Source organism: Takifugu flavidus, chromosome 14 (assembly GCF_003711565.1).
Source record: "Takifugu flavidus isolate HTHZ2018 chromosome 14, ASM371156v2, whole genome shotgun sequence".
Classification (NCBI taxonomy): Eukaryota; Metazoa; Chordata; class Actinopteri; order Tetraodontiformes; family Tetraodontidae; genus Takifugu; species Takifugu flavidus.
This window is the reverse complement of record NC_079533.1, coordinates 10,871,008-10,897,962: the sequence shown is the minus strand read 5'-3', so window position 1 is coordinate 10,897,962 and position 26,955 is coordinate 10,871,008. Positions and strand designations below refer to the sequence as shown.

At 45.6% G+C, this 26,955-nt stretch overlaps 3 protein-coding genes, 1 long non-coding RNA gene and 1 other non-coding gene across 5 annotated transcripts; all 5 read left to right on the top strand.

Moving 5' to 3' along the window:
- Nucleotides 1-4,105: 4,105 nt before the first annotated feature.
- LOC130537573 (olfactory receptor 8-like) lies at nt 4,106-5,886 on the top strand. Its single transcript, XM_057054486.1, has one exon. The coding sequence runs from the start codon at nt 4,535-4,537 to the stop codon at nt 5,504-5,506; it is 972 nt and encodes a 323-aa protein (XP_056910466.1). The 5' UTR covers nt 4,106-4,534; the 3' UTR covers nt 5,507-5,886.
- A 1,826-nt stretch (nt 5,887-7,712) lies between these two features.
- On the top strand, nt 7,713-12,031 carry LOC130537539 (uncharacterized). Its single transcript, XM_057054429.1, has 11 exons — nt 7,713-8,058; nt 8,348-8,449; nt 8,545-8,676; nt 8,842-8,919; nt 9,024-9,245; nt 9,360-9,835; nt 9,932-10,259; nt 10,343-10,488; nt 10,629-11,284; nt 11,498-11,707; nt 11,796-12,031. Exons 1-11 carry the CDS (start codon nt 8,014-8,016, stop codon nt 11,969-11,971), a joined length of 2,571 nt encoding a protein of 856 aa, XP_056910409.1. The 5' UTR covers nt 7,713-8,013; the 3' UTR covers nt 11,972-12,031.
- Nucleotides 12,032-16,279: 4,248 nt separating this feature from the next.
- On the top strand, nt 16,280-17,918 carry LOC130537574 (olfactory receptor 8-like). The gene has a single exon (XM_057054487.1). It carries the CDS (start codon nt 16,947-16,949, stop codon nt 17,916-17,918), a length of 972 nt encoding a protein of 323 aa, XP_056910467.1. The 5' UTR covers nt 16,280-16,946.
- A 955-nt stretch (nt 17,919-18,873) lies between these two features.
- LOC130537596 (uncharacterized) lies at nt 18,874-22,088 on the top strand. The gene is made up of 3 exons (XR_008953654.1): nt 18,874-19,009; nt 20,189-20,307; nt 20,561-22,088. It is a non-coding gene; the product is annotated as an uncharacterized LOC130537596 (long non-coding RNA).
- A 630-nt stretch (nt 22,089-22,718) lies between these two features.
- Nucleotides 22,719-22,804, top strand: trnay-gua (transfer RNA tyrosine (anticodon GUA)). The gene is given in 2 exon segments: nt 22,719-22,755; nt 22,769-22,804. It is a non-coding gene; the product is annotated as a tRNA-Tyr (tRNA).
- The last annotated feature ends 4,151 nt before the right edge of the window (nt 22,805-26,955 follow it).

Here is a 26,955-nt window from a genome sequence, read left to right as displayed (position 1 = left end):
TAAGTCAAAGACTGCGGAGTAATCAACGGTGCAAGAGAACAATATACATAAACCCATGAAATACATTATTGTTTTACTAATAATCGCATGTAAACATTGAATTTTTCACTTTTTGGGGGGTTTTGTTTTTCATTAATCCAGCATGTTTGCAGAAAGACTGATTCAATTCTGTTATTAATGCAGAATAAATGAACCTGGCTGAGAGAAAAAAAAATCATCCAGCAGCACATCGAGGTGGTGATGAGAAATGTAGGTTTCGTGTCATTGTTCCCCTGAATCCCACGTTGCACATTGTGTGCTGACAGAGTTTATTATCAAAGTGTCTGTCAAGATGTGCACACTCTGCTATAAAAGAGATAGATAGATAGATAGATAGATAGATAGATAGATAGATGGATAGATAGATAGATAGATAGATAGATAGATAGATAGATAGATAGATAGATAGATAGATAGATAGATAGATAGATAGATAGATACATGATTCTCCGTAGTTAGTGTGGCCCCCACGTGCTTGTACGCCTGCCTGACAATGTCGGGGCATGCTCCTAATGAGACGACGAATGGTGTCCTGGGGGATCTCCTCCCAGATCTGCATCACTGAGCTTGAGGATCAACCGGGCGGCGCCGGATGGACCTAAAGATAATGTCCCAGAGGTGTTCTATTGGGTTTAGGTCAGGTGAACATGGGGGCCAGTCAATGGTATCAATTCCTTCATCCTCCAGGAACTGCCTGCATACTCTAGCCACATGAGGTCAGGCATTGTCGTGGAGCAGGAGGAACCCAGGTCCCACTGCACCAGCGTAGCTTCTGACAATGGTTCCAAGGATTAATAGCAGTCAGGGTGCCATTATCTAACCTGTGCATCCTTCCAGGGATATGCCTCCCCAGGCCATCGCTGACCCACCACCAAACCAGTCATGCTGAATGATGTTGAGGGCAGCATAACGTTCTCCACGGCATCTCCAGACCCTTTCACGTCTGTCGCATGTGCTCAGGTTGAACCTGCTCTCATCGGTGAAGAGCACAGGGCGCCAGTGGCGTAGTTGCCAATTCTGGTGGTCTATGGCAAATGCTAATCGAGCTCTACGGTGCCGGGCAGTGAGCACAGGGCCCACTACAGGACGTCGGGCCTTCAGGCCACCCTCATGGAGCCTGTTTCTGATTGTTTGGTCAGAAACATTCTCACCAGTGGCCTTCTGGAGGTCCAAGGTAGTTTTCTCTGTCAACTGGACTAGGTTTCTTCTCTTGAAGACGTTTCGCCTTCTATCCAGAAGGCTTCTTCAGTTCTGAAATCGCTGGGGAGAGAGCTTGAAAATATATAGCCCCTGTGGACCATTAGCATGCTAATGATCTGGGTGGTCACCTGAGAGTCGTTAGCAGGGTCGTTGGTTGGGTCGTTCACCTAGTTTCTGTTGAGGTGTCTCCCCTTTGTCTGCTGGATCACATGGTGATGAGTCACTGGGTCTCCTGGAATGGTGTGAATGTTTGTTTTGCTGTTGGAAGGAGTGGAGGACTGCATTGTATGTGGGTGACAGGAAGTGCCTCAGGCCACCACCTCTGTTTAAGGATGGTTTTTCCAATTTAACATGGATAGCTTCCTTGACCCCCCTTTCAAACCAGCGGTCTTCTCTGGCCAGTATCCTTACTTGGCTGTCCTCGAAGGAGTGCCCACTCTCCTTTAGGTGTAAGTGGACTGCTGAATCTTGACCCGAAGAGGTGGCACGTCTGTGTTGTGCCATTCTTCTGTGGAGAGGTTGTTTGGTTTCCCCAATGTACAGTTCCTTGCATTTCTCCTGGCACTGTACAGCATAAACAACATTACTTTGTTTGGGTCTTGGTGTCTTGTCCTTTGGGTGTACTAACCTCTGTCTGAGAGTGTTGCTGGGTTTGAAATGAACCGGTATGTCGTGTTTCTGGAGGATCCTCCTAAACTTCTCCGAGACTCCAGACAGGTAGGGGATGGAAACGCTGCGGCGTTTGTTTCTCTCCTCCTCTCCTTTGCTGGGGTCTAGCTTTCTTGAGGTTTTGGTGAAGGCCCAGTCTGGGTAGCCACATGTTTTGAGAGCTGTCTTGATTTACACAGACACCTTCTGGAGGTCACTTTGTCGGGCTATGGCAGTGCTCATCCTGTTTCTCCTTGCACAAAGGTGCCGATACTGATCCTGCTGAGGGTTTTTGGACCTCCTGCGGCCCTGTCCAGCTCTCCTGGAGTAACTACCTGTCTCCTGGAATCTCCTCCATGCTCTTGAGACTGTGCTGGGAGACACAGCAAATCTTCTTGCAACGGCACGTATTGATGTGCCATCCTGGAGGAGTTGGACTGCTTGTGCAACCTCTGTAGCGTCCAGGTACCGCACCATGCTATCAACAGAGATGTTGATCCAAGCCAATAATAACTACAGCAGTAGAATGTCAGTCAGTAAAAAATCAGCCAAAAGAGATGAGGAGGGAAAAAAGTATCAGTGGCCTCAACCTGGAAAGCCCTTCCTGTTTTAGGGGCCATCTTGTTGTTGCCCCTCTGATGCTCCTGTTTTTGATTTCATTAACAACAAAGCAGCAGAAACTGATTAACAGCCCCCTCTGCTGTTTAACTGACCAGATTAATATCCCAGAAGTTTGACTGATAGGTTGCTATACTCTGATTAAAAAGTGTTCCACTAATTTTTTGAGTAGTATACATATATCTATATCCATCCATCCATTCTCTACCGCTTATCCGGGGTCGGGTCGCGGGGGCAGCAGCCTAAGGAGAGAAGCCCAGACTTCCCTCTACCCAGCTATTTCTTCTAGCTCATCCGGAGGGATCCCCAGGCGTTCCCAGACCTCTCTGGTAAAGTCTATTCAGGGGTACTGGAGAGGAGGGTCCGCCGGATAGTCGAACCTCGGATTCAGGAGGAGCAATGTGGTTTTCGTCCTGGGCGTGGAACAGTGGACCAGCTCTACACCCTCAGCAGGGTCTTCGAGGGTGCATGGGAGTTTGCCCAACCAGTCCACATGTGTTTTGTGGACTTGGAGAAGGCATTCGACCGTGTCCCTCGGGGGGTCCTGTGGGGGGTCCTCCGAGAGTATGGGGTGTCGGGCCCGCTGATACGGCCCGTCCGCTCCCTATACGATCGGTGCCAGAGTTTGGTCCGAATTGCTGGCAGTAAGTCGAACTCGTTTCCGGTGAGGGTTGGTCTCCGCCAGGGCTGCCCTTTGTCACCGATTCTGTTCATAATTTTTATGGACAGAATTTCTAGGTGCAGTCAGAGTGTTGAGGGGATCCGGTTTGGTGACCTCAGGATCGGGTCTCTGCTTTTTGCGGATGATGTGGTCCTGTTGGCGTCATCGGCCCGTGACCTCCAACTATCACTGGATCGGTTCGCCGCCGCATGTGAAGCGGCTGGGATGAAAATCAGTACCTCCAAATCCGAGGCCATGGTTCTCAACCGGAAAAAGGTGGAGTGCCTTCTCCGGGTCAAGGAGGAGATCCTGCCCCAAGTGGAGGAGTTCAAGTACCTCGGGGTCTTGTTCGCAAATGAGGGAAGAATGGAGCAGGAGATTGACAGGCGGATCGGTGTGGCATCCGCATTATGCACCGGTCCGTGGTGGTGAAGAGACAGCTGAGCCGAAAGGCGAAGCTCTCGATTTACCGGTCGATCTTCGTTCCTACCCTCACCTATGGTCATGAGCTTTGGGTAATGACCGAAAGAACAAGATCACGGGTACAAGCGGCTGAAATGAGCTTCCTCCGTAGGGTGGCTGGGCTCTCCCTTAGAAATAGGGTGAGAAGTTCTGCCATCCGGGAGGAGCTCGGAGTAGAGTCGCTGCTCCTCCGCGTTGAGAGGAGCCAGATGAGGTGGCTTGGGCATCTAGTCAGGATGCCCCCTGGACGCCTCATATGTTTCTTTTATTTTAAATAACAGTGCATCAACAGGCTGTGATTATTTGTCTACATTAAAATCAATCTATAATGGCATTGAAATGGAATGAATTTGATATATAAAATAATATCACTCATCAAAAATGGATTTCTTGTGAAAATAAATCAGAAATAATTTAAGTTCATGATAAATGTGTATTTTTCCCACATATAGAGCACCTGTTTATTGTTTTGTTCACACATAATTTCCCTGGTGTAGGATGCTTATTTGAGGAAATGTAAACTGGTGACGTTGTTTGATAATGATGTAATTCGTGAAGGCGCCTGAGTGCTGTTTGTAATTTCTGGTTTTGAAACAAGGATAAATTAATGTGCCATCAGAGGATTAATTAGATGGTTGAGCAGAGAAGAAGCTTAATGAGAGCCAGGTGCAAGTTCATTGAAAGAGTGTTTTGAGCTGAAATCTTTGTCTCCAGAGGTGAGTGACTCTCGTATATAAAACCAAGTGCAGACAAAACAGCTGTGCAGTCAAGGCTGCATTAAACAGATCTGAGCCATCGGACCGGCCAGCAGGTGAGTCACATCAAGTCCTGGAAAATGAGTTAAAGTTGTGCTCATGCTGTGGTGTGAACTGCTTTCTGGATTGTGCAGGTTTGTGGAGTCCAGCTATGTTTCTGCCGCGGACCGTCTCAAACGGCTCCATCATCATTCACCCTCCAGGCTTCTACGTCGTTGGATTCGAGGTGTTTCCCCACATCCGCTTCTACTTCATCTTCCTGGCGTTTGTCTATGTGTTCACGGTGTTCTTCAACTGTTTGCTGATCTACGTGATCGTCTCTAATCGTTGTTTACACACTCCCAAGTTTTTGGCCGTGGTCAACCTGGCTGTCATCGACATTGTCCTGAACTCCACCGCCATCCCCAGCATGATCAGGACGTTTCTCCTGAAGGACAACTTTTTCCCCTTCAACATCTGCCTCTTGCAGATGTTCGTCTATTACTCCTTTATGACTTCAGAGTCTTATGCGCTGGCGATCCTGGCCTACGACAGGCTGATCGCAATATGCTTCCCTCTGCAGCAGAACTCCATCAACACCCTGCGGAGCATGTCCTGCATTGTGGCCGTGACCTGGTCTTACTCACTGGGCATCGTAGCGTTCTCAACAGGTATAATGACATGGCTGTCTTTTTGCAAGTCTGTCACAGTGCGCAGCTACTTCTGTGACTATGCGCCGACGTTTCGACTCGCCTGCAACGACTACACGCTGCACTGGGCCGTGTCGTCGACCGCATCCGTCGTGAATCTCGTTGTGCCTTTTACTTTTATCCTGCTGACCTACGCCGCAATCCTGGTCACCCTGTTCTTGATGAAGTCGGTCAACAGCAGGATGAAAGCTCTCGGTACCTGCGTGGAGCATCTTGTCCTGGTTGCTATATTTTATATCCCATTGTTCACTATTTTCTTCTTCGGCTTTTACGTGCGGCTGATCGACGCCGATCAGCGCGTCTTGAGTATGTCTCTGGCCACCTGCATCCCCCCCTGCGTCAACCCCATAGTTTACTCTCTGAAAACCAAGGAGATTAAGATCAGAGCCGTGGCCCTGATTAGAAAAAGCAAAATTAAGGGGACGAAATTTTAATTAAGCACATATGTCATCTGCGGTTCCGAAGATGTCGTCAAAATTGTCGTTTAAATTTTGCCTGCATCACAGTTGTGTTATTACAGTATTTATTATATAGTGTTTATTATTAAATATATCACATGTTTGTTGTATTATGTATTGGTAAAAATGTAATTTCGATATTTTGCCCATTCTGTCACATCAGCATTTAAATCGATAAATGTGGAGAGCATCTTGCCGAAATTTACTGACAAAACAGCACAGCCACAGCTATCCCAATAATCCAAGCACGTTTTTACCATTTAATATTAGAATTTATCAATGTTCATGACTGTATGAGGGGTTTTATTTCCCAAACTTTGTCACATTGAAAGACGATAAAGATACACTGAAAAATATGCGTGTTCTTTTGTTCTTCTCGAAAAAAAAATCCATCTCATACCAAGGTCACACAACAATGTAATTTAATGTAAATATCTATCTAACTTGTGTTGCTGGTGCTGTTAATGATACTGTTTTTAAGTCAAAGACTGCGGAGTAATCAACAATATGCATAATTATAAAGAGGTGAATGCTAAATTAATTTGCCATCATTTTTGGAAGTTAGTTGGTCAAGATGTTTGAAAACTTGTCCCAAATCATTAGAGTGCCACCAATAACAACAATATCTTGTATATTTGTGTGTTTTTGTGTAACGGTGAACATTTGGGCGGTACCGGTACCGGTGCTGCGTTGGTATATAAACAGCAGTACGACAGACGGCCAGTAGATGTCAGTGTTTTCTTTAGATTGAGAACATAAAGGCGGAAAGATCGCTCATTAAACGTAACTATCGATAGTTATCGTGTTGATCATCTAATGGCACACAGGATTTCCACAGGATTTTACTCTAAACATAACCTTCGATGGCGCTAACAGGCATCCTTAGGTCGCTGGTTCAAATCCGGCTCGAAGGACGGTTTTTTACCCGACGAGCGAAAAACTGTATAAGCCCAGCCAGTCGCGTCGCCGATTCAATCTTTCAACAGCCAATCATCTTCGCGATTCAATCTTTCTACAGTGTTCCCAGCCTTAAATTAAACTGCGGTCTCAATCTTTGGAAAAGCCAATCGATCCTCGAGTTGATTTATTATTTAAAAGTCTGCCCGCTGTTTATTCCGGACATCTCCGTGGATTTTGACAAGGTACGTGCGCAAATTGAGGTCTGTTATTCGTTAAGTGTTTTTTTTATTTCACATAAAATATCACCGTAAATGCTTAATGCAATATGTCCAAGTCATGTCAGGCATTTGTAACGCTAATGTAACTTGAACATCGGGAGTTTTGCAATAAAGTTTGTGCAGTTGCTGCCGGAGCTTTAGCTGGTTGTATTTTTTTCTGCCGATGAAATTGCTTGTTTTCTTTGGCAGTTGTACGCTGGAGTGCGTCGTTTCTGATTACTTGTTATGTTATAACAATATGTTATGTTATGTTATAACATGACAGAAAATGTCTACCAAAAAAACTCACAAGGCCATGGATGACCAAGAGTGGCTGTCGCGCCTGAGGTCATTTGCCACCACAGGCGTCTGGCCATCACCTTCAGGCAACAGGCCTGCTCCCAGGCAAAAGAAGTGGCATGACCTTTACACTAAGGTGAAACGACCAACCTAAAACGACTTACATTAGCAGACTACATTTTTCCCTCAGGTATAGACAGAAAGGATATAATCTATCAAGATTTATAACTATTAGCAGGATAAAAATCCCTCGGAAGAACTTAACACGGTGAACTGTTACATTCAGTAGGGTGTTTACACATTTATTAGCTATTATGTTATGTGAAACAAGAGTAAGATTTTTTTGTTGTTACAGATAGAAAAGTGCCCTCTGCAGCTGAGGGGTCAAAGGACCCTGGTGAGAGAGCCACAGGGGTGCAATTGCGGCTTTCACACTCACAAGGTGACTACAATTAAAAGGAAAGACTTCAAATATAGAAAAATTCATTTCCAATGAGAGGTTGACTGCTGACACTGACAGCACATTCACAACTCCATACATCTCTCCTATTTTTCAGGCACGCCTTCATTCACTAATGGAATAGAATAGTTATGTAGTGTGTGAGTGTGTTGTTGGCGGGGGTGGGGGTAGCAGTAGTGGGGGGTGGGGGGTGGGGGTAGCAGTAGTGGGGGGTGGGGGGGGTGGTAGCAGTAGTGGGGGGTGGGGGTTAATAACACAGACATAACAATGTTAGATTTGGGGATGTTTAAGGTACCTAGTGTGTTTTTTCTTTTTTATTGCAGGCAACATTAGAGAATGCTGGAAAGAAAAATATTAAAATCCTTAAACAGCACTACTTAAAGAGCACTTATTTCATTACTTTGGGCAAAACTGCAGCAATAACAAGAAACAACATTGACACTTTCGACTTTATTTTGGTTGTGTGTGATTTTCTGGGAGGACTGTAGTGTTTGATTTCATATTAAAAACATTGGCTTAACTTCAACCTGGATCGGTTGGGCTCTGTCAGTGGGTCATGAAGATAAATGGTCTGTTCCTCACCTGAAGAATGGCATTACATGTATCAGGAGGTAATATTATTCTGGGTTTTGTAATCTTCAACTAACCAAAACACCCTAACGTAGTTTATTGCTTTAAAATACAGATCCCACAGGCACTAATGGCACTAATCAAGCACAGTGGTGAAGTTTCAATAAAATAACTGTTTGATGATAATTACCATCCATTAAAGACAATTGTTGATATGAATTAGTGTTAATAGTAGTCGCAGTATTAATTTCACACTCTTTTGATAATTTAATTTACATGTGCTAGTACTGGGCAAATGATGATTTCTTGATGGTTTCTGCGACTCTTCAGCTTCCTGCTGCTGCTGCTGCCTCAACATGCATTGTTGGCCAGAGCACGTCTGCATCCACTGGTGATTCGGCAGTGTCAAGTCCTGCACACTCGTTCTCTGTGGTAAATGAAGCCTCCAAATCATTTTCTTGCAATTATTTAATTCAGTCTAACATACGTATGCCTGACTGACTCATTGTATGTGCTGTATTTTTCAGATACCCTCTGTTGTTCCAGAAACAACCCATGCAGGTGACACATCAGTCACTCTTCCTCCTCCGCAGAGAAGTCCAGTCAGCTCTACTGATGTCTCCACTGCTCCAATAAGGGCGAGGATAAATATTTCAATGGTAAATTTAACATACTGATATTAATTTCTAGGCAAAGTTACTTACTCCAAATGTTCTTCAAGCATAAAAACATCTTATGACATAGCGATGCAACGTTTTGCCTCTAATTTACAAGGCTTTTGATTTTGATATATGTTTTATGAGTTTGATATATGTTATTTTAAGTTTGAAAGATCAAGGTTTGGTGGAAAACATGTGAGAGCTGCAAAGCCAAACCTGAACGTTTCCAGAAAACCTTCCCAGGTGAATATAAGAACATATTATGAAGTTTGGCATGTACATACAAATGTATGACAGTGGCAAATAAAACATGTACAATAACATGTCACATCTATATAACCACATAGGTACCAGTGACTACATCGGGACATGAGGGTCCTGGGGCAGCTTCAGCCATCTACCCATCTCCTGATCCTGTCCCATTGCCAAAGCAGCCTCATCAACCTTCCCCGTCTCGTCCAACTGTTTCCGCATCCCCAGACACCTTCCTTGCTCCCCCATTACCACCATCTGTGCAGCCACCAGCACCTGCTCAGCCTGTGATGGATCATACTGTTGTGAGCAACCCGGTAAAAACAGTCAACATAAATAGACAAAAGTGATGATACTTTTGTTTTGCCTTAAACCATTTAATGGGATGAGTCTTAAAAGGCAGGTCTCCTTGTTTTGCTGTACTTTAACAGAACCCCTTTCAGCCAGAGCATTCTGCTGCTCTCCCACTGCTGTGGCCAAAGACAATGCCACAGCAGGACCACAAGTGGGTGTCATCAGCTTTGTTCAGGGTTGGTTCAGGTGGAAAGTTGGAGTTGCGTGACCAGCTTCAGCTGTGGTATTACCCTCCACAGCCATCTCTGGTGTACCACCAGGCTCCAACCCCTTGCCGTTTCTTCGCACAGTCTCTGCTGCTGTGGATGCCGTACAGGCTATGGAAGGTACGGCTGCTCTGCTTAAAGCCAGCATGTAATGGGCATCCACTGGCCAGCGGTGGTCTTCACAGGAGAGTGCGCCAGGTCCTTGATGTCGACCGCTATTACAACTTGGTCACAGAGACCCTGATATGCACCAAGTGCAGAACTAGCCACTTGTCATGGAGTCAGGCAATTCTCCAGCAGCTGGACCTGGAACACCGCTCAGAGTTTAGGGTCATCCTGACACGCAGGTACACGACACAAATACATACATATGCACTCACTACACATATTTACACATCAAAATGTAGTTTGGAGAAAGAGAGAATAATTTTTCCTTTTTAAAGATATGCCTGTGACATCAGAGTGATCCGTCTGCTGCGTGAGCGTGGCCTAGGGAACAGTCCATCAAGGATTATTCTCCAGCTAAAGGAGAACCACAGCGAGGAGTGGCTCCAGCGGGTTGCGCGGTACACAGCACAGTGTGCAGCTTTCATGGATGCCTCTAGACTGCTGCAACCACATTTCCAGGAGCCCCCAGTATCAGCGGTGTTACCAAGCTATAAGTGGCTCCTTGTTATGTACAGTCAAGATATCCTGAACAGGCTGGAGGATATTAAGGCTAAGATAACTTCAGTCTATGGATGCATTTTAAAAATGGACTCTACTAAGACGGTTAGAATTTGAATAGCTCTAATCTTCCAAATAATATACACTTAATCTTTACATAAATGTTCTGACGGTTTTTGAATTTTCAGATCACCAAGAAGCTCAGTGGAACTGCCACGGGCACTGCCCGGTGGCTGACTTCTGTTGGGAACGAAATGGGTCAGGTACTTATTAGTGTCCTAACAGCCAGTGAGGGTCCAGCATTGGATCTTATGGCTGCAGGCCTGATGGACAGGTAATAATGACAATACTGATGAACTATTAGCTATTTAAAAGAGCGAGTTCTAAAATGCTTAACAGAATTGCAAAAAATGAAAGTGACATTATGGATGGATTCAGAATAAAAAACTAAATGCACCAACATGACTTCCTCAGGTACCAGAGCGCAGGGGTGGATCCTCCTGTTGCACTTTATGTGGACAACGGCTGCTGTAAAGAGGTGGGCGAGACCAAGATCAAGGCCAAATTTGGGCGGTGGCCGAATTTGATTGTCCGTCTAGACATTTGGCATTTCATGCGTCGTTTGGCAGTGGGATGTACTACTGATGCACATCAGCTGTACCCCACCTTCATGGCACGCATGTCAGCCTGCATATTTGAGTGGGATGCAACAGATGTGGCGGAGCTCAGAAGGGCCAAGAGGGCACAACTGTTGCAGGAGGGCTGGCCCGCTCTCTCTGACCAGGAGTTGGACAAACACATCACACAAGACGAGCTTGCGCTGCACTGCAGGAGACGGACCCGTGGAGAGGAGACATCCATCCAACTCCTTGATCAGCTGCTGACGGAGCTCATGACTGGCAAGGAGAATGATGCACTGGGTGTTCCTCTTCTCGACACTGTTAGGATGCAGCACATCTGGCACATCCAAAGGCGGCATGTGAGGTGCATCCAGGACCCTCCTGGTTTGGCTTTATACACAGAGACTGGGAGCACTAGAAAGGGAGGAGTGGTATTAAAAACATTCCGTTGTGCCAGGGGTTCCACGTCTCTGGAATCATTTCACTGCCATTTGAATCGATTCATTCCAGGTTTGTGCTAAATGTTCATGATCACTCTTTATAATGAGAATTCAGGCCAGGGGATTTAATGGTGTTTTGCTTTTAAATTTGTTGGCCTATGAGCCACAGTGATTTGGGGTTCTGACTATTACCTTATAAATAGTGTTCTCTGTGTGTAACTCCTCACTTTTTCTCATTTATCAGAAATCTCTTACACTTTACTTCCTTTACTTGTTTCTCAAGGGAACAGTGTGAACCTGCTGAACTACCAAATCTACCTTTTGGAAGGACTCAGTCGCTGGAATCAAGACCGGGCCGCTGCTGCTGTCACATCTGAACCTTCAACTTTGCGCACGTACGCAGGGGAGTTGGTTCATTGTGTGAACAGCAACTACGAGAAGGTGTTTGGCAGGAAACTTGTTCCAGGGTTTTCACCACCTGCAAAATACACAGGTAGTGTCAAAAGTGCCTGTGTGCATTGTTTTTATTTGAGTTTGGGATGGTTCTGTTAGTCAAAATTTCGCAATTTAATATTTCTCAGGAGAACTCATTGGGGTGCAGTACTTGCTGAGGCAGAATAATGAACCTCTACAAGACATGCACCCCAATTCTGAGGAGACATCCCAGTTGATGGAGGACTTAGATGTTGAGGAGCCAAAAGATCCAGATGAGGGATTTGAGGATTTTTGGGAAGTGAAGCAACAATTGCGGATCTGATGGTTTCTAATCCCATCAAAGAAATCTACCCTCCTCCAGCTGTGCCTCCTTCACCTCCAGCAGTGCCTCCACCACCTCCAGCCGTGCCTCCCCACCTCCAGCAGTGCCTCCAACACCTCCAGCAGTGCCTCCTCTACCTTCAGCCGTGCCTCCTCCACCTTCAGCAGTGCCCAACACCTCCAGCAGTGCCTCCTCCACCTTCAGCCGTGCCTCCACCACCTCCAGCAGTGCCCCCTCCACCTCCAGCAGTGCCTCCACCACCTCCAGCAGTGCCTCCTCACCTTCAGCCGTGCCTCCTCCACCTCCAGTCGTGCCTCCTCCACCTCCAGCAGTGCCTCCTCCACCTCCAGCTGTGCCTCCTCCACCTCCAGTCGTGCCTCCTCCACCTCCAGCAGTGCCTCCTCCACCTTCAGCATGGCCTCCTCCACCTTCAGCCGTGCCTCCTCCACCTTCAGCATGGCTCCTCCACCTTCAGCATGGCCTCCTCACCTCAGCAGTGCTCTCCACCTTCTTCCCATGGCCTCCTCCACCTCCAGCCGTGCCTCTCCACCTCCAGCCGTGCCTCCTTCACCTTCAGCTGTGCCTCCTCCACCTTCAGCATGGCCTCCTCCACCTTCAGCAGTGCCTCCTCCACCTTCAGCATGGCCTCCTCCACCTTCAGCATGGCCTCCTCCACCTTCAGCTGTGCTTCCTCTTCAGTCATCTACAGTTTTGCTTCAGCCTTCTTCCACATCCTCTTCACAACAGGTTGTAAGTGATAAATAAATAAAGTCTCAGTCGATCTATCTGTCAGCAAGAATTTAAGTAGTGACAAGGAAATTGTGATGCCACAGAACCTAAATATCAGTTTTTATTCTCCATTGATACAACTTTTAATATACTTTTCTCTGTGGGCTGTTCTGCCTTTGAGTTCCACTGCAAGTTTTACAGCTTATTTTGTAGTTGTATTAATGTTTCATTGGGGTTTTGTTTTGTTTCTTTGAGAATTTCAGCTGTATAAATGCTTAAATGTGAATGTCATCTTGTTCACAATTGTACATACATATTCTCTTTGTTATAAATTAAAAGTTTTACAAACCATTCCTACAAAAATAATTCTATCATTTTTGGGTCTGGATGGGATTCAAACTTCTGTCTTTCCTTCTCTTCTTCCCCATCTTATACTCACTTCTACCATAATTAAAATTTTGCCTGCATCACAGTTGTGTTTTACTGTCAAATATATCACGTTTGTTGTGTTATGTATTGGTAAAAATGTAATTTCGATATTTTGCCCATTCTGTCACATCATGTACATAACATAATAATCTTTTATTTTTATTTTAGTACTTTTCTGTATTGTACACCACGGGCTACCGCTGTAACGTGCAATTTCCCCGATGTGGGATCAATAAAGTCTTTTATCCTTATCAGCATTTAAATCGATAAATGTGGAGAGCATCTGTCGAAATTTACTGACAAAACAGCACAGCCACAGCTATCCCAATGATCCAAGCACGTTTTTATCATTTAATATTAGAATTTATCAATGTTCCACGGCATCTCCAGACCCTTTCACGTCTATCGCATGTGCTCAGGTTGAACCTGCTCTCATCGGTGAAGAGCACAGGGCGCCAGTGGCGTAGTTGCCAATTCTGGTGGTCTATGGCAAATGCTAATCGAGCTCTACGGTGCCGGGCAGTGAGCACAGGGCCCACTACAGGACGTCGGGCCTTCAGGCCACCCTCATGGAGCCTGTTTCTGATTGTTTGGTCAGAAACATTCACACTAGTAGACTGCTGGAGGTCACTTTGTAGGGCTCTGGCAGTGCTCATCCTGTTCCTCCTTGCACAAAGGAGCAGATACTGATCCTGCTGAGGGTTTTTGGACCTCCTACGGCCCTGTCCAGCTCTCCTGGAGTAACTACCTGTCTCCTGGAATCTCCTCCATGCTCTTGAGACTGTGCTGGGAGACACAGCAAATCTTCTTGCAACAGCACGTATTGATGTGCCATCCTGGAGGAGTTGGACTGCTTGTGCAACCTCTGTAGCGTCCAGGTACCGCACCATGCTATCAACAGAGATGTTGATCCAAGCCAATAATAACTACAGCAGTAGAATGTCAGTCAGTAAAAAATCAGCCAAAAGAGATGAGGAGGGAAAAAGTAGTGGCCTCAACCTGGAAAGCCCTTCCTGTTTTGGGGGCCATCTCCTTGTTGCTCCTCTGATGCTCCTGTTTTTGATTTCATTAACAACAAAGCAGCCAAAACTGATGAACAGCCCCCTCTGCTACTTAACTGACCAGATCAATATCCCAGAAGTTTGATTGATAGGTTGCTATACTCTGATTAAAAAGTGTTCCACTAATTTTTTTGAGTAGTATATATATATATATATATTATAGATATATATATAGATAGATAGATAGATAGATAGATAGATAGATAGATAGATAGATAGATAGAAGATATGTATATGTATATGTATATGTATGTATATGTATACATTCACTCAGCAGTGAGTCAGAGGGGGCCATCTTCTTGATGTATTCTTGGAGGCTTGTTGTTTCCTCCTGGACAGTAGTTCGGACACTTACTAGTCCTCGGCCCCCTTCCTTTCGCTTTGTGTACAGCCTCCGGACACTGGACTTAGGGTGAAACCCTCCGTGCATGGTGAGGAGCTTCCTTGTCTTGATGTCAGTGGCTTGTATCTCTTCCAGTGGCCAGGGTATTATGCCAGCAGGGTATCTGATTACTGGCAGGGCGTAGGTGTTTAAGACCTGGATCTTGTGCTTACCATTCAGCTGACTTTTCAGGACCTGTCTTAACCTCTGCAGGTATTTGGCTGTGGCTGACCTCCTAGCTGCCTCGTCATGGTTACCATTTGCCTGTGGGATCCCCAGGTATTTGTAATTGTCCTGCACATCTGTGATGTCCCCTTCAGGTAGTTCAACCCCATCAGTTGCGATCACCTTTCCCCTTCTAGATATCATCCGCCCACATTTGTCTAGCCCGAATGACATCCCGATGTCCTTGCTGTAGATCCTAGTGAGGTGAATCAGAGAGTCAATGTCACGCTTGTTCTTGGCATACAGCTTGATGTCATCCATGTAGAGGAGGTGGCTGACGGTTGTTCCACTTCGGAGCTGGTACCTATAGCCACTCTTGGTGATGATCTGGCTGAGGGGGTTTAGGCCTATGCAGAACAGCAGGGGGGACAGAGCATCTCCTTGATATATGCCACATCTGATGCTCACCTGCGCAATTGGCTTTGAGTTGGCCTCCAGAGTCGTGTTCCACAGCTTCATGGAGTTCTGGATGAACTCTCTTAGTGTCCCGTTGATGTTATACAGCTTTAGGCACTCTAGTATCCATGTGTGCGGCATTGAGTCATAGGCTTTCTTGTAATCAATCCAGGCAGTGCACAAGTTGGTGTGCCGCATCCTACAGTCCTGGGCGATTGCCCTGTCGACCAGTAGCTGGTGCTTGGCACCTCTGGTGTTGTTCCCTATGCCTTTCTGTGCTCTGCTCATGTATTGATCCATGTGCCTGCTGATCTTAGCCGCTATGATGCCTGATAGGAGCTTCCATGTGGTGCTGAGGCAGGTTATGGGCCGGTAGTTGGACGGTATTGTGCCCTTCTGGGGGTCCTTCATTATGAGGACTGTCCGGCCTTGGGTTAGCCACTCTGGGTGGTCCCCTGATGTCAGCAGCTGGTTCATTTGTGCTGCCAGGCGTTCATGGAGTGCAGTCAGCTTCTTAAGCCAGTAGGCGTGGATCTTATCGGGGGACTGGATAGGCCAGTGGTTTACGCCATTGACGTTGGTGTGGAAGGTTGTCGGTTTGAATCCAGGCGAGCCCTTAGGCAAGGCTCCTTACGCATATATGCCTACACCTCGGTATGAGCAGAACATTAACTGATAGAGTCATACCGGCTCGGACGTCGCCCGGGTCACCAGGGGTGCCTGATGTCAAATTGGCTACTGGAACAAGGCATTCATGGAGCAGGGCAGAGAACATGGTACTGATGGACCGTTACTACGGGAGTAACCCCAGCGAGAGAGGGTACATGCAGAGGATGTGGGAGAGATGGGATGTATATATGTGTTTCTTTTATTTTAAATAACAGTGTGTGTATATACAGTATATATATATGAACTTTTTTAAAATAACAATGCGTATATATATATATATATATAATACGCACTTTATTTTAAATAACAGTGCGTGTATATATATATATGTGTATGTGTGTGTGTGTGTGTGTGTGTGCGTGCGTGTATATATATATAAAAATAAAAACAACGATTATTACACAGGATCAGTACATATATATATATATATATGTTTCTTTTATTTTAAATAACAGTGCATCATCAACAGGCTGTGATTATTTGTCTACATTAAAATCAATCTATAATGGCATTGAAATGGAATGAATTTGATATATAAAATAATATCAGTCATCAAAAATTGATTTTTTGTGAAAATAAATCAGAAATAATTTAAGTTCATGATAAATGTGTATTTTCCCCTCACATAGAGCACCTGTTTATTGTTTTGTTCACACATAATTTCCCTGGTGTAGGATGCTTATTTGAGGAAATGTAAACTGGTGACGGTTGTTTGATAATGATGTAATTGTTGAAGGCGCCTGAGTGCTGTTTGTAAGTTCTGGTTTTGAAACAAGGATAAATTAATGTGCCATCAGAGGATTAATTAGATGGTTGAGCAGAGAAGAAGCTTAATGAGAGCCAGGTGCAAGTTTATTGAAAGAGTGTTTTGAGCTGAAATCTTTGTCTCCAGAGGTGAGTGACTCTCGTATATAAAACCAAGTGCAGACAAAACAGCTGTGCAGTCAAGGCTGCATTAAACAGATCTGAGCCATCGGACCGGCCAGCAGGTGAGTCACATCAAGTCCCGGAGAATGAGTCAAAGTTGTGCTGATGCTGTGGTGTGAACTGCTTTCTGGATTGTGCAGGTTTGTGGAGTCCAGCTATGTTTCTGCCGCGGACCGTCTCAAACGTCTCCATCATCATTCACCCTCCAGGCTTCTACGTCGTTGGATTCGAGACGTTTCCCCACATCCGCTTCTACTTCATCTTCCTAGCGTTTGTCTATGTGGTCACGGTGTTCTTCAACTGTTTGCTGATCTACGTGATCGTCTCTAATCGTTGTTTACACACTCCCAAGTTTTTGGCCGTGGTCAACCTGGCTGTCATCGACATTGTCCTGAACTCCACCACCATCCCCAGCATGATCAGGACGTTTCTCCTGAAGGACAACTTTTTCCCCTTCAACATCTGCCTCTTGCAGATGTTCGTCTATTACTCCTTTATCACTTTAGAGTCTTATGCGCTGGCGATCCTGGCCTACGACAGGCTGATCGCAATATGCTTCCCTCTGCAGCAGAACTCCATCAACACCCTGCGGAGCATGTCCTGCATTTTGGCCGTGACCTGGTCTTACTCACTGGGCCGCGTCGCGTTCTCAACAGGTATAATGACACGGCTGTCTTTTTGCAAGTCTGTCACAGTGCGCAGCTACTTCTGTGACTATGCGCCGACGTTTCGACTCGCCTGCAACGACTACACGCTGCACTGGGCCGTGGCGTCGTCCGGAACCGTCTTGACTCTCGTTGTGCCTTTTGCTTTTATCCTGCTGACCTACGCCGCTATCCTGGTCACCCTGTTCTTGATGAAGTCGGTCAACAGCAGGATGAAAGCTCTCAGTACCTGCGTGGAGCATGTTATCCTGGTTGCTATATTTTATATCCCATTGTTCACCATTTTCCTCCTCGGCTTTTATGTGCGGGTGATCGAAGCCGATCAGCGCGTCTTGAGTCTGTCTCTGGCCTCCTGCATCCCCCCCTGCGTCAACCCCATAGTTTACTCTCTGAAAACCAAGGAGATTAAGATCAGAGCCGTGGCCCTGATTAGAAAAAACAAAATTAAGGTGATTAAATTTTAATTCTGCACATGTGTCATCTGCGGTTCCGAAGATGTCGTCAGGGTCAACAAAGTCAAAAGTCGCACGTAGTTAGTTAGTTAAACGTATAAAATATGAATGTATTTGCATATTTGTGACTACTGACTGACATTACTCAGCAGACAAACCTTTAGATTGTGACAATTTTAACAGCTAAAACAGTTTTTAGTAGAACACGAGGGAAGTTGACAGATACTTTTTGCAAATGATGCAATGCAAAGATTAAATCCTCACTTCGACCATAATTAAAATTGTGCCTGCATCAGAATCGTGTTTTATTATTAAATATATCACATGTTTGTTCTATTAATTTTTGGTAAATATGTAATTTCGATATTTTGCCCATTCTGTCACATCAGCATTTAAATCGATAAATGTGGAGAGCATCTTGCCGAAATTTACTGACAAAACAGCACAGCCACAGCTATCACGATAATCCAAGCACGTTTCTATCATTTAATATTAGAATTTATCAATGTTCATTACTGTATGAGGGGTTTTATTTCCAAAACTTTGTCACGTTGAAAGACAATAAAGATACACTGAAAAATATGCGTGTTCTTTTGTTCTTCTCGAAAAAAAATCCATCTCATACCAAGGTCACACAACAATGCAATTTAAATGTAAATATCTATCTAACTTGTGTTGCTGGTGCTGTTAATGATACTGGTGGCGGTACCGGTACCGGTGCTGCGGTGCTGCGTTGGTGTATAAACAGCAGTACCACAGATGGTCAGTAGATGTCAGTGTTTTCTTTAGTTTGAGAAAAAAAAGGCGGAAAGATCGCTCATTAAACGTAACTATCGATATTTATCGTGTTGATCATCTAATGGCACACAGGATTTCCACAGGATTTTACTATAACTGTAACCTTCGATCGCTACGACGCGAGCTACCCGACGAAAACGAAACGCAAGCGCTTCGCGTCGCCGATTCAATCTTTCAACAGCGTTTCCTGGTTTAAATTAAACTGCGGTCTCAATCTTTGGAAAAGCCAATCGATCCTAGAGTTTATTTAGAATTTAAAAATCTGCCCGCTGTTTATTCCGGACGTCTCCGTGGATTTTGACAAGGTACGTGCGCAAATTGAGGTCTGTTATTCGTTAAGTTTTTTTTTTTTCATTTCACATAAAATATCACCGTAAATGCTTAATGCAATATGTCCAAGTCATGTCAGGCATTTGGAACGCTAATGTAACTTGACCATCGGGAGTTTTGCAATAAAGTTTGTGCAGTTGCTGCCGGAGCTTTAGCTGGTTGTATAATGCGAATATAATGAGAATTATATATAATGATATATAATATATAATTAGAATTCTATCTATCTATATATCTATCTATATAGATATATATCTATAGATATATCTATAGATATAGATATAGATATAGATAACGAGAGTTCAGGCCAGGGGATTTAATGGTGTTTTGCTTTTAAATTTGTTGGCCTATGAGCCACAGTGATTTGGGGTTCTGACTATTACCTTATAAATAGTGTTCTCTGTGTGTAACTCTTCACTTTTTCTCATTTATCAGGAATCTCTTACACTTTACTTCCTTTACTTGTTTCTCAAGGGAACAGTGCGAACCTGCTGAACTACCAAATCTACCTTTTGGAAGGACTCAGTCGCTGGAATCAAGACCGGGCCGCTGCTGCTGTCACATCTGAACCTTCAACTTTGCGCACGTACACAGGGGAGTTGGTTCATTGTGTGAACAGCAACTACGAGAAGGTGTTTGGCAGGAAACTTGTTCCAGGGTTTTCACCACCTGCAAAATACGCAGGTAGTGTCAAAAGTGCCTGTGTGCATTGTTTTTATTTGAGTTTGGGATGGTTCTGGATGGTGCCGTACTTGCTGAGGCAGAATAATGAACCTCTACAAGACATGCACCCCAATTCTGAGGAGACATCCCAGTTGATGGAGGACTTAGATGTTGAGGAGCTAAAAGATCCAGATGAGGGATTTGAGGATTTTTTGGGAAGTGAAGCAACAATTGCAGATCTGATGGTTTCTAATCCCATCAAAGAAATCTACCCTCCTCCAGCTGTTCTTTGTCCTTCAGCAGTGCCTCCTTCACCTCCAGCAGTGCCTCCTTCACCTCCAGCAGTGCCTCCTCCACCTCCAGCAGTGCCTCCTCCACCTCCAGCAGTGCCTCCTTCACCTTCAGCATGGCCTCCTTCACCTTTAGCCGTGCCTCCTCCACCTTCAGCATGGCCTCCACCACCTCCAGTCGTGCCTCCTCCTCCCCTCCAGCCGTGCCTCCTCCACCTTCAGCCGTGCCTCCTCCACCTCCAGCCGTGCCTCCTCTACAGTCATCTACAGTTTTGCTTCAGCCCCAGCTTCCTTCTTCCATGTCCTCTTCACAACAGGATGTAAGTGATAAATAAATAAATTCTCAGTCGATCTATAGATCACCTTCCACCTTCCCCAACTATTCTATCCTGCCTGCTCCCCGGTGAATCCTGTCTGCTGTCTATTCCTGATAATAAAGCTGTGTTCCGTCGAACTCCGGTGTCGTATTTGGGTTCTCGTCGGGTCCCTGACATCTGTCTGTCTGCAAGAATTTAAGTAGTGACAAGGAAACTGTGATGCCACAGAACCTAAATATCAGTTTTTATTTTCCAGGCTGTAGACAACCGCAGCATTCCTGGAATGGACCGTGTAGATGAACTGGCTGAATACTTGGTGGAGCTACGAGAGCAGACAGGATTGACCCTGAACAATCAACAAGTTAGCACCATTCTGGGTTTGTGGCAGAGTCTTGACAAATTTGACAAAGACAGGATTGTGTATGCTGCAAGACATCAGGACCGGTTGCTAACTGGACGCTTCAGGTCTCCTAAAAAGAAGGCTGTGCTCACTCCTGGGGTAGAAAGCACAAAATGGTGTGTTCACCAGCTCAGTGGCCAAACTGCTGTCGCCTGATTGAGACCATCTTCGTGAGGCTGTGCAACATTCACACGAGCCCCAAAAAAAGAGGACAACACAGCGTATCTCGATGGTCTCTAATTTTCAGGACTACAAAAAGATGCGGCAGCTGGTTCTGTGCAATGGGACACTAATGCAGCAGACAACCCTTCAACCTGCTGTAGTGAACCATACTATATGCCAGCAAATACAGCTGGGCAGGCAAAACCTAGGTTACGGCGAATTGATCCTGCAGTTGCCTCCAGTGGACCATCAGCCACCCTCTTTCAGTCCTAGATCACACAAGCTCCAGATTCCTCCGCTCCCAACAGAGAGAGGCCCATTCTGCCGAAGTTTGTAGTGCTGCAGCTTGTTTTGGTACCACAGCTGACCATTTCCTCTGCAAACACTTCTCCTGCTCCAGAGCCCCGTGTTTCCACTCTCTCAGATGTGAAACAAAAAAGAAAGTATAATCGGACGGTCACTACTAATTCTTGTCGAGCTTGCGGACAGTTCAGGACGGTGGAGACTGGCCACAGCCAGTACAAAGGAAAAATATACTGTCCAAACACTGAGGCTCTCCCCAAAGAACAGTGACTGAAGCAGAGACAGTAATGCAATATTGTAACTTTTAATATACTTTTCTCTGTGGGCTGTTCTGCCCTTTGAGTTCCACTGCAAGTTTTACAGCTTATTTTGTAGTTGTATTAATGTTTCATTGGGGTTTTGTTTTGTTTCTTTGACAATTTCAGCTGTATAAATGCTTAAATGTGAATGTCATCTTGTTCACAATTGTACATACACATTCTCTTTGTTATAAATTAAAAGTTTTACAAACCATTCCTACAAAAATAATTCTATCATTTTTGGGTCTGGATGGGATTCAAACTTCTGTCTTTCCTTCTCTTCTTCCCCATCTTACACTCACTTCTACCATAATTAAAATTTTGCCTGCATCACAATGGTGTTTTACTGTTAAATATATCACATGTTTGTTGTATTATGTATTGGTAAAAATGTAATTTCGATATTTTGCCCATTCGGTCACATCATCATTTAAATCGATAAATGTGGAGAGCATCTTGCCGAAATTTACTGACAAAACAGCACAGCCACAGCTATCCCAATAATCCAAGCACGTTTCTATCATTTAATATTAGAATTTATCAATGTTCATTACTGTATGAGGGGTTTTATTTCCCAAACTTTGTCACATTGAAAGACAATAAAGATACACTGAAAAATATGCGTGTTCTTTTGTTCTTCTCAAAAAAAAATCCATGTCATACCAAGGTCACACAACAATGCAATTTAAATGTAAATATCTATCTAACTTGTGTTGCTGGTGCTGTTCATGATACTGGTGGCGGTACCGGTACCGGTGCTGCGGTGCTGCGTTGGTATATAAACAGCAGTACCACAGACTTTAAATAAAGCCTTCGATAAGCTCAGTTGGTAGAGCGGAGGACTGTAGCGGAGTAACAGGCATCCTTAGGTCGCGGAGTAATCAACAATATGCATAATTAGAAAGAGGTGAATGCGAAATTAATTTGCCATCATTTTTGGAAGTCAGTTGGTCAAGATTTTTGAAAACGTGTACCACATCATTAGAGTACCACCAATAACAACATATTGTATATTTGCGTGTTTTTGTGTCACAGTGAACATTTTGGCGTGACGGTACACGGTACCGCGGTACCGGTGCTGCGTTGGTATTAAAACTGCAGTACCACAGACGGCCAGTAGACGTCAGTGTTTTCTTTAGATTGAGAACATAAAGGCGGAAAGATCGCTCATTAAACGTAAGTATCGATAGTTATCGTGTTGATCATCTAATGACACACAGGATTTACACAGGATTTTACTGTAAGTATAACCTTCGATGGCTCAGTTGGTAGAGCGGAGGACTGTAGCGGAGTAACAGGCATCCTTAGGTCGCTGGTTCAAATCCGGCTCGAAGGACATTTTTAACTTCCTGTTTTTTAAGTCAAAGACTGCGGAGTAATCAACGGTGCAAGAGAACAATATACATAAACACATGAAATACATTATTGTTTTACTAATAATCGCATGTAAACATTGAATGTCTTTGTCACTTTTTTGGGTTTCTTGTTTTTCATTAATCCAGCATGTTTGCAGAAAGACTCATTCAAATCTGTTATTAATGCAGAATAAATGAACCTGGCTGAGAGAAAAAAAATCATCCAGCAGCACATCGAGGTGGTGATGAGAAATGTAGGTTTCGTGTCATTGTTCCCCTGAATCCCACGTTGCACATTGTGTGCTGACAGAGTTTATTATCAAAGTGTCTGTCAAGATGTGCACACTCTGCTATAAAAGAGATAGATAGATAGATAGATAGATAGATAGATAGATAGATAGATAGATAGATAGATAGATAGATAGATAGATAGATAGATAGATAGATAGATAGATAGATAGATAGATAGATAGATAGAAAGAAAACATATTACAAAAGATGAGCTTGCGCTGCACTGCAGGAGACGGACCCATGATCAGCTGCTGACGGAGCTCATGAGTGGCAAGGAGAATGATGCACTGGGTGTTCCTCTTCTCAACACTCTCAGGATGCAGCACATCTGGCACATCCAAAGGCGGCATGTGAGGTGCATCCAGGACCCTCCTGGTGTTGCATTATACACGGAGACTCAGAGCACTAGAAAGAGAGGACTTTACTGCCATTTCAATCGATTCATTCCAGGTTTGTACTAAGTGTTTATGACAAGACATGCATCCCATTTCTGAGGAGTCATCCCAGTTGCTGGAGGACTTAGTTGTTGAAGAGCCAAAAGATGCAGATGAGGGATTTGAGGATTTTTTGGGAAGGGAAGCAACACTTGCTGATCTGATGGTTTCTGATCCCATCACAGAAATCCACCCTCCATCAGCTGTTCTTTGTCTTTCAGCAGTGCCTCCTCCACCTCCAGCCGTGCCTCCTCCACCTTCAGCCGTGCCTCCTCCACCTTCAGCTGTGCCTCCTCCACCTCCAGCAGTGCCTCCTTCACCTATAGCTGTGCCTCCTCCACCTTCAGCAGTGCCTCCTCCACCTTCAGCCGTGCCTCCTCCACCTTCAGCAGTGCCTCCTCCACCTTCAGCAGTGCCTCCTCCACCTTCAGCCGTGCCTCCTCCACCTCCAGTCAGTCGTGCCTCCTCCACCTCCAGTGCCTGCCTCCTCCACCTTCAGCCGTGCCTCATCCACCTTCAGCCGTGCCTCCTCCACCTTCAGCCGTGCCTCCTCCACCTCCAGTCGTGCCTCCTCCACCTCCAGCAGTGCCTCCTCCACCTCCAGTCGTGCCTCCTCCACCTCCAGTCGTGCCTCCTCCACCTTCAGCCGTGCCTCCTCCACCTCCAGTCGTGCCTCCTCCACCTCCAGTCGTGCCTCCTTCACCTCCAGCCGTGCCTCCTCCACCTTCAGCCGTGCCTCCTCCACCTTCAGCTGTGCCTCCTCCACCTCCAGCAGTGCCTCCTTCACCTTCAGCAGTGCCTCCTCCACCTTCAGCCGTGCCTCCTCCACCTTCAGCCGTGCCTCCTCCACCTCCTCCTCCTCCACCTTCAGCAGTGCCTCCTCCTCCACCTTCAGCAGTGCCTCCTCCACCTCAGCCGTGCCTCCTCCACCTCCAGTCGTGCCTCCTCCACCTCCAGTCGTGCCTCCTCCACCCACCTTCAGCATGGCCTCCTCCACCTTCAGCCGTGCCTCATCCACCTTCAGCCGTGCCTCCTCCACCTTCAGCCGTGCCTCCTCCACCTCCAGTCGTGCCTCCTCCACCTCCAGCAGTGCCTCCTCCACCTCCAGTCGTGCCTCCTCCACCTCCAGTCGTGCCTCCTCCACCTTCAGCCGTGCCTCCTCCACCTCCAGTCGTGCCTCCTCCACCTCCAGTCGTGCCTCCTTCACCTTCAGCAGTGCCTCCTCCACCTCCAGCAGTGCCTCCTCCACCTTCAGCATGGCCTCCTCCACCTTCAGCATGGCCTCCTCCACCTTCAGCTGTGCCTCCTCCACCTTCAGCATGGCCTCCTCCACCTTCAGCTGTGCCTCCTCCACCTTCAGCATGGCCTCCTCACCTCCAGCATGGCCTCCTCCACCTCCAGCAGTGCCTCCTCCACCTTCAGCTGTGCTTCCTCTTCAGTCATCTACAGTTTTGCTTCAGCCTTCTTCCACATCCTCTTCACAACAGGTTGTAAGTGATAAATAAATAAAGTCTCAGTCGATCTATCTGTCAGCAAGAATTTAAGTAGTAAATCTGTTATTAATGCAGAATTAATGAACCTGGCTGAGAGAAAAAAAAATCATCCAGCAGCACATCGAGGTGGTGATGAGAAATGTCATTGTTCCCCTGAATCCCACGTTGCACATTGTGTGCTGACAGAGTTTATTATCAAAGTGTCTGTCAAGATGTGCACACTCTGCTATAAAAGAGATAGATAGATAGACAGACAGACAGACAGACAGACAGACAGACAGACAGACAGACAGACAGACAGACTTTCAGCAGTTAGTGTGGCCCCCACGTGCTTGTACGCCTGCCTGACAATGTCGGGGCATGCTCCTAATGAGACGATGAATGGTGTCCTGGGGGATCTCCTCCCAGATCTGCATCACTGAGCTCCAGGATCAACCGGGCGGCGCCGGACGGACCTATAGATAATGTCCCAGAGGTGTTCTATTGGGTTTAGGTCAGGTGAACATGGGGGCCAGTCAATGGTATCAATTCCTTCATCCTCCAGGAACTGCCTGCATACTCTAGCCACATGAGGTCAGGCATTGGTGGAGCAGGAGGAACCCAGGTCCCACTGCACCAGCGTAGCTTCTGACAATGGGTCCAAGGATTAATAGCAGTCAGGGTGCCATTATCTAACCTGTGCATCCTTCCAGGGATATGCCTCCCCAGGCCATCGCTGACCCACCACCAAACCGGTCATGCTGAATGATGTTGCAGGCAGCATAACGTTCTCCACGGCATCTCCAGACCCTTTCACGTCTGTCGCATGTGCTCAGGTTGAACCTGCTCTCATCGGTGAAGAGCACAGGGCGCCAGTGGCGTAGTTGCCAATTCTGGTGGTCTATGGCAAATGCTAATCGAGCGCTACGGTGCCGGGCAGTGAGCACAGGGCCCACTACAGGACGTCGGGCCTTCAGGCCACCCTCATGGAGCCTGTTTCTGATTGTTTGGTCAGAAACATTCAATTAGTAGACTGCTGGAGGTCACTTTGTAGGGCTCTGGCAGTGCTCATCCTGGAGCAGATACTGATCCTGCTGAGGGTTTTTGGACCTCCTACGGCCCTGTCCAGCTCTCCTGGAGTAACTACCTGTCTCCTGGAATCTCCTCCATGCTTGAGACTGTGCTGGGGAGACACAGCAAACCTTCTTGCAACGGCACGTATTGATGTGCCATCCTGGAGGAGTTGGACTGCTTGTGCAACCTCTGTAGCGTCCAGGTACCGCACCATGCTATCAACAGAGATGTTGATCCAAGCCAATGATAACTACAGCAGTAGAATGTCAGTCAGTAAAAAATCAGCCAAAAGAGATGAGGAGGGAAAAAAGTGGCCTCAACCTGGAAAGCCCTTCCTGTTTTGGGGGCCATCTCGTTGTTGCTCCTCTGATGCTCCTGTTTTTGATTTAATTAACAACAAAGCAGCAGAAACTGATTAACAGCCCCCTCTGCTGTTTAACTGACCAGATCAATATCCCAGAAGTTTGACTGATAGGTTGCTATACTCTGATTAAAAAGTGTTCCACTAATTTTTTTGAGTAGTATACATATATAATATATATATATATATATATATGTTTCTTTTATTTTAAATAACAGTGCATATATATACTGATCCTGTGTATAATCGTTGTTATAATATATTAACATATTTATATATGTTTTTTTATTTTAAATAACAGTGCATCATCAACAGGCTGTGATTATTTGTCTACATTAAAATCAATCTATAATGGCATTGAAATGGAATGAATTTGATATATAAAATAATATCAGTCATCAAAAATGGATTTCTTGTGAAAATAAATCAGAAATAATTTAAGTTCATGGAAAATGTGTATTTTCCCTCATATAGAGCACCTGTTTATTGTTTTGTTCACA